Raw genomic sequence first — 11,802 nt, 5'->3', positions numbered from 1 at the left:
TCCTTTTCCTGAAAGTCATGCCAAGTTTTTGGTAGAAGTGTTCGAAACTTTTTTCACTTTGGACATAGAACTTTGTTTGGTTCCCGACTGCAATTGGAACACACATTTGATTATCTTAAGGATGTCCCAAATTGGTCAGCACAGGTGGGGTGTTACATTATTCAAAATTGATGACGTAATGATTTGTTATCCCCTTGATCTAATCTTGGTTTATTTGGTGGTGGTGGCCACCATGTACGTAATATAGATCTCATATGATGCTCTTGGAAAGAAACGATTCGGTTCGACTTAACTGTGCCTAACATAAAACCCTTTTTGGTAGAAAGTTATTTTTGAAACAGTATTATTTTACGCATCACAATAAAAGGTTTTATCTATAATTCATTTATACCATCAATATTATAACAATTACATTTGCGTTCAACCATCTTTCCACATTGAGGTCACATACCTTCTCCCATGATATTATGAAGCATCGGTAGGGAATCATCATGTGAACGTGGTGAAACTATTGAAATCGTACTATCACTCTTAAATGTTGTAGAATCATAAAACTCGAAACACGACAAGTACTCGGGTCGAGTAATGACACCGGCTACTTCCATATCTCCAAAAAGCATTGCCACCACACGTGACATTGATGGTCGTTGTGTTGGCGATGTTTGCGTACATAAATGGGCAACTCTTATCATTCTTTTCACTTCACCCTCATCAAATTCAGACAATCCTTCATCCACCAACTCTAATTCACGATTATCTTCATATAGCTTCCACGCCTAAAATCATACCAAAGGCCAGTAAACATCATAAAAAAAATGCAGGTTTTGGCATGCATCAAGAAGAAGATGAAGCATACCCAATTAAGAAGGTATATTTTGTCATCTTCCAAACTTGAATCTGAATTGCGCCTTCCACTGATAATCTCTAGAGCCACAACTCCAAACCCAAACACATCAGTCTTCTCTGTAAGGTGTCCCCACATTGCATACTCTGGTGCAAGATACCCACTACACAATGAATCAGTAAGACATAGTCAACTTACTGTTACTCAAATGAGAAAAACTTGAAATGTCAGGTAATTAAATATTACAATGTGCCTGCAACACGAGTACTCAAATGCGTTTTCTTGTCATCATAAAGCTTGGCCAGACCAAAATCTGCTATCTTAGGGTTCAAATCAGAATCAAGCAAAACATTACTAGATTTCACATCTCGATGTATAATTCGTACACGGGATTCCTCATGCAGATATGCGAGACCTCTTGCTATTCCCAAACATATATCAAAACGGGTGGACCATTTAAGGGACAATCTGTTGCTTCCTGCATCACAGATGAAAACCCCAAATGTAACATTTAGTACTCTATATTTGATGTCTAAAAATATGTAACTTTTTATACCGAATAATGCTTGATCAAGACTCTTGTTTTCAAGATACTCGTAGACAAGAAGTCGTTTTGCTCCATCAATGCAGCATCCGTATAATTTCACGAGGTTACGGTGTTGGACTGCGGATATTGTAGCAATTTCTGCCACAAATTGACTCCTACCGTGGTGTGAGGCTATGGATAGTTTTTTAACAGCTATTACTCTTCCATCTTCAAGTGTTCCCTGTTTATTGTTGAAAAGATTTTTAGGTTGTAGCAACTAGCAATAGTGTTTTGGTGTGATGGAATGGATCATTTTGGTGGAACGAAACAACTTGAGGGACTGTTTGGTAGGATGGAACGGAATCAAGAAGCAATGTAATGGAATGAATCATTACATCCCATTTTCATGTTTGGTTGGCTGGAGGAATGGAATGAGTCATTCAACGTGATGTTATTCATTAATAAATAGACAGCAATATAAGTTAAAACTAATAAATAAACAAAAGAATGTTATAGGAAGCCTCCCATTTTGGTCATTTTAGCGACTATCCCTTAAAATAATCTATAAAGTATAATTCAAATTATACACTGTATTTACACATACCATAAAAACTCATGAAAAATCATACACGACAACCAAACATGAGCAAGGAATGTAATGACTCATTCCATTAACTAATGTTTCCCTTTTTCGTCATTCCATTCCATCCAACCAATTATGGTTTACTTTATTTATAAGAAGCAAAAACGGACTCTTCATAAAAAAAAAAAAAAAGTAAAAAACTACCTTACCTTGTAAACAGGTCCAAAACCACCCTCCCCAAGCTTATTTGCAGGACTAAAATCATCTGTTGCATCTCTCAAGTCTCCATAGCCAAAAGTATAAGGCTTCGTGTCAATTCCCAAAAACTCTGCAAACTATCAAATGTAAAAAAGAAATCCAAATGTATCCCTCCTGTCATAAAGAAAGATCCAGAAAAACCACCTTCATGTTCATCATTATCTCCAGATGTATCCCTCCTTTTCCTTTGTTGACGGATAATATTTAGGGCTACTAATGTCAAAAGGCTCACAACTCCAACCGGAGTCAAGATCCCTACAATCAAACCGGTATTATTGTTCTTGTTATTGGAAGACGGATTGTTGCCCACAGTAGGTATGAAATCTGTACAAGAACAAGTAAAGGGCTTTCTCGTCATTTTGTCAAGAACGAATACCAAAAACTAACAATAAATTTCAAGAAAGAATACTTACTTGGGGTAGCACTGATTGCTGAGATAAGAGGTCCAAGATCTCCTTGATCACGTATGTAAGAAAACCCTTTTCCAGCCCAAAAGAAATGTACTTCAAGATAGTTATTTAAAACCTCAGCTGTCACTTCCCTTGTAACAGGACTAAATGAAGCTCCCCCTGCAGCCCTTTTGATATCAAAATCTTTAAACACCTGGTTTCCCTGAAAAAAAATAACGACCCAGGGACCAAGGTTGCAACAAAGTGAAACCACAAGGACCAGCCATGGAACAAAAATCTAAATTTGACGGAATCTGTTATTTCCACCAAACCATGCATATCGGCCATTTCTACTCTTTCAATAAAGGGACTTTTTTTTTTTTTTTTTTTTTTTCTCATGAATTCCCCACAAAATGTTGTATACCTAAAGCTTGTTTCTTTTCTAATGAGATTATATGACCATTTTACATTACATTCCAAAAAAATAAAAAGAATTCACAAGTCATTAATTCTATCAATATTAATCAATTATAACAAGGGAGGAAAAAGAAGAATGACAAATAGGTCAAGAGTTAGTGTCTTAATACATTAAGCCAGATTTTTGGCTTAACTCATTAAGTCATTATGTGTGGCTTAAGTAAAATAGAAACAGCCATGTATAGCTGTCCAGGTTAAGTGCTTAACTCATTAATCTCATTAAGTCAAAAGGAAATGTTATTTAACACATATATACCTGGATATAAATGTCAAATATTCGCCTTCCGAGGCTTCTCCAAGTGGGACCATCTTCAACTACAAGTTCTGCAAACTGGAGTTTTACAGTGTAGTTACCATTCTCAAGGGCTAAAACGTAATATCTTAATGATTCAGTAGAGAGTCTTGCTGTTTGGAAGAGTTTTGAATCTATAGCGTTTGTGAATTGGCGTAAAGTGGATGCTAATGAGTTGTTGAACTGGTGTTGGGTGGACTCTGTGTTTTTATGAAAGATGCCTCTTCCTCCCACATTACTGACAGCCCACTTCTTTTCGGGGCTCAAGTAGTACGCTGCTGGTCCCAAAAGTTGGTTGTCTTGCTCGTGGACTATTTGACTTGAGGATGTGATTCGTGGGCCACCACAATTGATTCCAAAGTTACTATCTGTAAATCAACATGAAATGGTACTCCACAAATCAATTTAATAAAATACATTAGAGTAAATTACATCTTTGGTCCAAAGAATATAGCTGGTTTTTGCAATTTTGGTCTTTGTAACGGTTTAGTCCTTATTCCAAGTATATAATCATTTTACTTGGACCAAAAATGTAATTTACTTAAAAAAATTATTATTAACAAAATAAACTTCATTTTTAGCTTACATCTTGGTGATCCACGACCACAAGGGAAACCGCTTTGGAGACAATTCAATTCTGAATTGTTTAAAGTGAAGTTGTTCACAAGGATGTTACTACATGTACACAAATTAGTGTAGGAGTTAATTAACTTTCTTAATGATATTTACAATCTCAATCTCTCAACATATAAGTTAGATAAGACCTATCTATATCGTAAAGAAGGAATTGATTGAGGTTGAAAATACTTTATTTATTGTGTGTTATACAAGGCGAATGTATATGACTATATATAGAGGTAGAAATCTTAAAGTTGGGAACCCTATGGGCCTATGGGCTAACTGGGCCAAAGATAATACGTACAATATTTACATTCTAACACTCCCCCTCAAGCTGGAGCATAGATGTGAATCATATGCCCAACTTGTTACAAATAGCAGAGGTCCGCAAACTATGTAGTGCTTTGGTGAAGACATCAACTAGTTGACTTCGAACATGGGGAGTAGAGATAGTTCCATCTTCTAGCTATTCACGAATGAAATGGCAGTCTACTTCCATATGTTTATTCCTTTCATGAAACACATGATTGTTTGCAATATGGATAGCCGTCTCATTATTACAATACAAATTCATTGGTCTAGACTGAACAAACCCAACTTCAAGTAGAAAATTACTTACCCATATCTGCTCGTATTTAGTCCATTCAAGTGCACTTGACTAGGAAATGACATTATGTTTCTTACTTTTACACGAAACTAGATTCCCTCCCAACAAACACACAATAGAATGTAGTAGACTGCCTGTTTGTAGGATTCCCATTGTAGTCGACAACCCATGATGATTGTGATTCTGATATAGGATACCATGTTTAGGAGCACTCTTTAGATACTTCAGAATATGACTAAAAACATCCCAATGTGAGGTTCCCGTCAGGTAGTTAAGCTTTCCCACAATTCTTTTGTATTTCTTTGGATCCTCAAGTGGATCTCCATTGTCTGCTTTCAATTTCACATTTGGAATCATTAGGTCCTCCCAATATTTTGTTTCAATCATCCCACAATCCTTCAAAATACCCAAGCAATATTTCCGTTGAGACAAATAGTTCTTTTTTCGAGTATGAGACTTCAATTTCCAAAAAATATTTTAAAGTACCTAGGTCCTTAGTTTGAAACCGAGATGCAAGGAAATATTTCGGTTTCTTGATCCCAGTTCCATCGCTTCTAGTAATCACAATTCACAATATCATCAACAGACACCACAAGCAAAATGCATCGTGAACCAAGCCTAAGGATATTGCTTTAAACCATACGGTGATTTACGCAATTTACAAACTTTTTCCAAATTCCCCTTGAGCAACAAACCCATGTGGTTGCTCCATATAGGTATCAAGAGTTCATCGAGAAAGGAGAAGGAAAACTAATCATTAAAAAAGAGAGGAGAATAGGAGAAACTTGATTGCCAAAGAAAGAAATAGGGACCGGCGGTTAGCGTGGTCTTATAGGCTTGATACCATGTAAGACTTAATTAAGTTTCTTTATGATATTTACAATCTCAACCTCTCAATATATATAGAAGATGAAACCTATCTATGGAAAGTAGAATCCTAACCTAATACAACTATATAATTACAATATAACTAGATAGGAATATCTAATAATTAGAAATGTGATATTAGCTTTAAAACTACGCTATAAGGTAATGTATATTTTACCACTTTTTAATAGAAAATAGACATGGTACAAATTAAAATTTTAAAAGAAATATAAAAAGTAAAGTACGTACAGTTGTAAGGTTGGGTCAATGGCCCAAGAAGGAAGTGTCCCAGATAGTTCATTATATGACAAATCACTGCAAGAAGATAGTTATATGAAAATCAGAAAAAGAAACATTTTGATAAGAACAAAAATTACGATGTAATGAAACTAAAAGAACATAGAAAATTTAGAGAAGATGTATCTGAATGATGTCAATGAAAGGAACTACACAGTCCATCCACGCATTTTTCCTCTCTCTCACATTGACAAGGCTTAGAGTCAATACAATGTGTGCAAAAATAACTAATGATCCCCGAGAATGATGGTGGGAGGTTGGGAAGTTAGAGCTAGTTTATTTAAATATATATATATATATATATATATATATATATATATATATATATATATATATATATATATATATTCTCATTTTAGTATTCGGTGGGTGGTTCCATGTATTATGTTACTTTCATTGATAAATGCAGTATAAAAGTTAGGTTTATTTCATGAACTAATCTGAAGTATTTAGTTACTTCAAGAAACGGAAAGTTGCTGTGGAAAACAAAACATGTCAGAAGATTAAATGTTTGAAGTCGGAAAATAAGGATGAGTACAACACTAAAAAATTCATTGATTATTGTGATGAATACGCAATCAAGATGTTGAAAACAATTCATGAAACACCTCAGCAGAATAGTGTGGCTGAGGGATAAACTGAACGAGAGGGCAAATACCATAAGATTAAATGAAGGGTTGCCCACGATGATGTTATGGGCAAATCCAGTTAGCTCAACATACTTAATCAATGGAGGACCCTCAATCCTCTGGGTTTCGAATTCCAGAAAAGGAATGGCTAGTCGGAAGGTTTATTTGAATGTACTCGGTTGTGTCTCCTATATGAAGATCAAGGATTTTGAAAGAGACAAACTCAAGGAAAAGGCAAAGAAATATACCTTCATAGGCTATGGGTTGGATGTCATGGGTTACCATTTTTCGGATAACCAAAACAAAAAGGTTGTCAAAAGCCAAAATGTAGTGTTCAACGAGAGTACCTTATACAAGGATAAGATTGCAATAAGTCCCCACGGAGAAAAGAAACCAAAAAAGCAAGATCAAATTGAGTTCAGAAATCTCAGAAGACAACATTGCAAAACCTATCGGTACTCATGAGATAGCTGAAGATTCAGGAGGCAGTGGGAACTCAGATAAACTTGGAGATAAGTCTAAATCTCCTATTGTTCGGAGATACATCAGAGAAAGTCAATCATGTATTCTCCATACAGTGGAAGAAGGTCGTGGAAGAAAAGCTGAACCCTTTTGTCAAACAAAATACATCAAGAAATTTCTAGAGAAGTTCAGTATAAAAGATACAATACCCAAGAGTAAAATTTTGTGAAGTCAGTTGAGATTCTCAAAGAAATAGTCCCCAAAAAAGGATAAAGACAAAGAAGATGGCTAAAGTTCCCTATGTTTTTGTAGTTGACAGCTAGAGGTATGCTATAGTGTGCATCCTACCAAATATTGCTCATGTAGTAGGTGTTGTGAGTCGTTTTATGTCAAATTCAGGGAGAGAGCATTTGGAAGGAGTCAAGTGGTTGCTAAGCTACTTGAACATGAACAGAAGGCACAAACTAAAGAGATAAATAGGAGTTACAGAGTTCAAGAACGGATGGGGTTACAAAGTTCTAGAATGGATGGCAGCAGATTTGTTCATTTAGCCACTTTCCACATTTGCCCTTTTCTCCCTTCTAGAATAGACACATAATATTTTTCGTTTGATTGTATTTTGGCCAAACATATCTGAATTTGTATCACATTTTCTTTTTGATTAACCAACCTATAACCAATTTTGCAAATACAAAATTCACTTACATATTGCGGAGAGTTGTGCTCTTTGCATCGGGAAGAGTACCCGTTAAACTGTTGTTTCCAAGAGACCTGAGAATGATGATATGTAAAACTGGTCAATAACAAGACCTATTGACCACATATTATTTATCATACAAGAAGAATATGTGTATTACAAGAAAGATAATCGACTCAAGTTGAACAATCCCCTTGGAATCGGTCCACTCAAATTGTTGAAACTCAAATCCCTGAAAAGTAGACACCCAAATGGAGAGCTCTTCTTTATTAGATAATATTCATTTAATGGAAGTAAATCTATATATTCCGATTACTCACAGATATGTCAAGTTTGTATACTCTCCTATGTTATTTGGAATAGAGCCAGAAAGTTTGTTATTCCTCAACATTCTGCAAGAGGTAACATTTTTTATATATTAAGCTTCGGGATAATAAAGGAAGCATGGGTAGATTTAAAAAAAGATGAATATTTGCTTACAGAACTCTCAGGGACTTCAAATCCTGAATAAAATCCAGAGTTCCATTAGATAAGCCACTTATCCTCCTATAACGTTATAGAACCAACGCAGTTTAGAGTTTACTCTGCAAATTAAACGATCAAAATAGTAACTTGCAGAATATAATAATGAATTCTTTAGAAAACAAAGGCTTACAAGTTCTGCAAAGAAGTCAGTCTAGAAAATGTCGGTGGTATTGAACCTTCAAAAGAGTTTCCCTCAAAATTCCTACATCAAGTATGACATATATTTAAAAAAATTCCAAGTAAAAAACATGTAAATAATCTAAGATGCTTGCTTACAATGATACTAACTGTGACCAATTCCCTATAAAGTCCGGTATTCTGCCTGTGAATCCATTATCAGAAGCCCCTCTGAGAAACCAAGAATTATTTTCCAAAATAAATGACCCAAATTATTAAAAACTGAGAAGAATAAACATATGGTGCACCTTCTCGAAAATTGTTTATGAAGTAAAATGAAAATGAGATGTATTTTTATAAGGGTGTATGTATCACAATTCACAATTTTTTATATGATGGATGAAGTGCCTTGAAACATCATTAAATATAAACTCTCTTACACTAGATGTAGGTTCTGTAAATTAGCAAATGTGGAAGGTATATCACCACCAACTCCAGAGCTAATGATCCAACTGACAAAATGAACATACATTAAGATGTAATCAGTGATATTGTTTAATATGCACAACAGAATGCATTGGTGGGTGCAATAGTAATGAAAGAGGAGTTCAAGATGAGTGTTCTTAGTTCTTACAGCCTTTCTAATCTTCTCAAATTTCCAAGTTCAGAAGGCAGAGAGCCTTCGAAATTGTTTGTGCCAAATTTCCTGCAACATAAAAAATTAAAGAAAATATAACAAAGAATTAAACAGAAGAAGTTGTGAATTGGTTGCAGATTTGCATAAAGGTTAACAAAGTATAGGAGGAAGTATACAGATGTCTAAGATCAGTAAGCTGTCCTAGCTCACGTGGAACCTGCCCTGATAACGCATTGAAGCTGATATTTCTATTAAAAAAAATCAAATTCATCATTATATATCATCTTAAAGACATAGAGGTCAAAATCATTATTTGAGTTTAAAATATCAAAAAGGGGATGACTTACATGTACTGCATCCGAGTTAAATTGCCAATGGAAGGTGACAAGGGACCTGTTAAGTAATTCTTGACCAAACTACTGTAGCAAAAGTTTGATATGTTAGGAAAATACAAAAATAGATATTCATAACTTTTAGTTTTAACAATATAGCTAGTGTAGAAATAGCTGCATACATACAGACTGGTAAGGTAAGTCAAAGTCCAGAGTCCTTCGGGTATTGTGCCCACTGCGTCCATTGCAAAAACGTTTCTGATCGAAGTGACAAAAAGATAATGTTCCTAAAGTTAATTCGAACATAACAGTGTTTTATATTTGAAGGGAAAGAATACACTCACAGGTGGGTGATGTGGCAAGTAGAATTGGGGAAATTACAGTCGCATTTGATACCGGGATTGTAAATATGGTAATCGAAGTTGGTATTGTCAACGGCAGCACCGCTGCATAATTCTCCGCTTATGTTCCATCCCATCGCTGTTACTGAACTTTCTGGTATCCCCCATTGGCTGAACATTGCATTTATAACTCTCGCTGCAACACCAGTTTTCTTCAGTTTCATTCATAACTATGGTACTAGTAACCCTATTATTCCTCAAATTAACAAAATCGAAAACTAAATTCAACAGTTGTGATATTGATTTTGATACCCTAACCCAAACCTAATGGCCACAATCTCAGTTTTTCGCATAAACCACCGTGCTACTGCCAGCATTTGCCCATTCAAGCGGGAAAAAGTAAGGAATTTGATGGAATTGAAGTCGGTGGATATTTGTTTCAAAAATTGTCAAATGCAACCTTAATTTTTTAGTTAAATACGAAAAGACCCCTAGTCATCCTAACAAATTCCCAACTGAGGGTTATGAATTTTTTTCTAGAATTCACCGTAGGTTATACAATTTAGAATTTGATAAAGATCAATGTAGTTTGGTTTTTTTATATAACCATGCAAAGTTTTTTTTTTCTAATTAATTTATCTATTTAGATTTTTTTTAAGTCACTCCAATTTTTTTTTTCTATTAATGAGTTGCAAAATACAATCAAAAAATTATTTTTAGGTTAAACATGTTTTTTTTTTAAAAAAAAAAACTTTCAATGGTTAAATTGAAAAATAATAAATTCTTCGGGTATTTCAAACTTTAAATCGAACAAATTTCTTGTCAATAATACTTTTTTAAAATATCATATTCATTTTTTGCAAAAATCTTAATCAGAATATAATTGTATCTAAATATATGTTTACAAGTTAAAATTAACATCGTTCATACCAATATATATACCATACAACTTGCATGGCTGCATCCACGTATACTGTCATCCATGTAAGGAGTTTTTGGATGTTTTTATAACTTCAGAGATTTATAATAATTGTATGAACTTTATATCCATAGTGTGTGTGGTCATATATATAATCTAGAAAGAAAAATCATATAAATAATTCAAGAATATACAACACAAGCACCCAATCCCAATATTATAATATATAAAAGTTTGCGATATTAGAATTGATACAACAGATGGTAGTACCTGATTTCACAAGTCAAATTTATTTATTTATTATTTTTGGGTATGGGTCAAAATACTATGGATTGGCTTTGGTTGGTGTACATTTTTTTTTTGAAAACAATTAATTTCTTCATGGCAAATAATAATTCCAGATAATGTTGTATATATTAACATATTGAAACGTACGTTATCGTCTAAGCTACCTAGCTTTTTTGCATTTTACTATATAATAAAAAATGAAATATAACTCATATTTATATATTCTGTTAAAATTACATATGCTAATTGTAGAGAAAACACATGTAACAAAATTAAAGTCAATAGTACGTCCAAAAATGAGCCGATCAATTCTCTCTCAGTGATGAACTCAAGCTATTCGACTTGAGAGTATTACATAAGGCTCGAAAATACAAATAAGAAAACTAATCAATTTCAATTGAAAATTTTATTTAACTTTATTATTATTTTAAGTTTTTCTAATAAATGCTGAATATGTTCGAAAATTTTGATAAAATTAAGCTGGGTCTGTTAGAGCATCTAATCATTAATCAGTAACATCTTTTAATGCGAATGAAGATGAAACTCAAATCGAATTCTGAATAAATGAGCGAACGAAATTCTCTCTGGATAAAACACACACACACACAACCACAAATCGGAGATATTGATATAATTGAGCAGATGAAAGTAAAACATGTACACATAGTGTGTGTGAGTGTGTGTGTGTGTGTGTGAGAGAGAGAGAGAGAGAGAGGATGAAGAAGTACCTTCAGCTGGATCGGTGGTGTTTTGAGCTCGAGTTATGGCGGCGGTGATAGTCAAGCAGAAACACAACCACAACCGCGATGCCATCTGCAATAAACGCCTCCGTCAGTCGTTGCTTCCTCCGTTTCACATCATATTATTAATTTATATAATACGTACACAGTTTTTCTTCATATCAATAAATGCGTAGAAAAGTCAAACAGACATTTTTTTTTCATTAAGCAATGTCTACACCTATTGGTCGGGTCGGGCCGGGTTGGGTCTGTCTCAATAATACAAGATGTAAAACTTGAAAAAAATATATATAATTTGTATAAAAAAGTAAGTATTAGAAAAAATACAAAAATCAAAGTTTAAAAATACTTCTTTCT

General features: G+C 34.1%; 1 protein-coding gene across 5 annotated transcripts; it reads right to left on the bottom strand.

The window, feature by feature from the left end:
* Nucleotides 1-361: 361 nt before the first annotated feature.
* LOC145004495 (putative LRR receptor-like serine/threonine-protein kinase At1g56140) lies at nucleotides 362-11,580 on the bottom strand. Of its 5 annotated transcripts, XM_078963428.1 has the most exons (23): nucleotides 11,434-11,580; nucleotides 9,502-9,694; nucleotides 9,344-9,415; nucleotides 9,173-9,244; nucleotides 9,002-9,073; nucleotides 8,823-8,894; nucleotides 8,629-8,700; nucleotides 8,348-8,419; nucleotides 8,202-8,273; nucleotides 8,027-8,092; nucleotides 7,867-7,938; nucleotides 7,707-7,778; nucleotides 7,555-7,620; nucleotides 5,711-5,776; nucleotides 3,956-4,044; nucleotides 3,334-3,737; nucleotides 2,625-2,823; nucleotides 2,356-2,535; nucleotides 2,163-2,281; nucleotides 1,401-1,611; nucleotides 1,091-1,322; nucleotides 857-1,007; nucleotides 362-776 (listed from the first exon to the last, which is right to left on the bottom strand). In XM_078963428.1, the coding sequence occupies exons 1-23, from the start codon at nucleotides 11,516-11,518 to the stop codon at nucleotides 444-446; spliced, it is 3,042 nt and encodes a 1,013-aa protein (XP_078819554.1). In that variant the 5' UTR covers nucleotides 11,519-11,580; the 3' UTR covers nucleotides 362-443. The 5 variants fall into 5 exon arrangements, with proteins under 5 accessions (XP_078819554.1, XP_078819552.1, XP_078819553.1 ...); XM_078963426.1 differs by having other exon boundaries at nucleotides 1,091-1,611; XM_078963427.1 differs by having other exon boundaries at nucleotides 1,091-1,611; nucleotides 9,173-9,241.
* Nucleotides 11,581-11,802: the final 222 nt, after the last annotated feature.

Source organism: Lactuca saligna, chromosome 7, assembly GCF_052625555.1.
Source record: "Lactuca saligna cultivar CGN05327 chromosome 7, ASM5262555v1, whole genome shotgun sequence".
In the NCBI taxonomy this organism is placed as follows: domain Eukaryota; kingdom Viridiplantae; phylum Streptophyta; class Magnoliopsida; order Asterales; family Asteraceae; genus Lactuca; species Lactuca saligna.
Note: the sequence above shows the minus strand (reverse complement) of the source record. Positions and strands in the feature narration are given on the sequence as shown.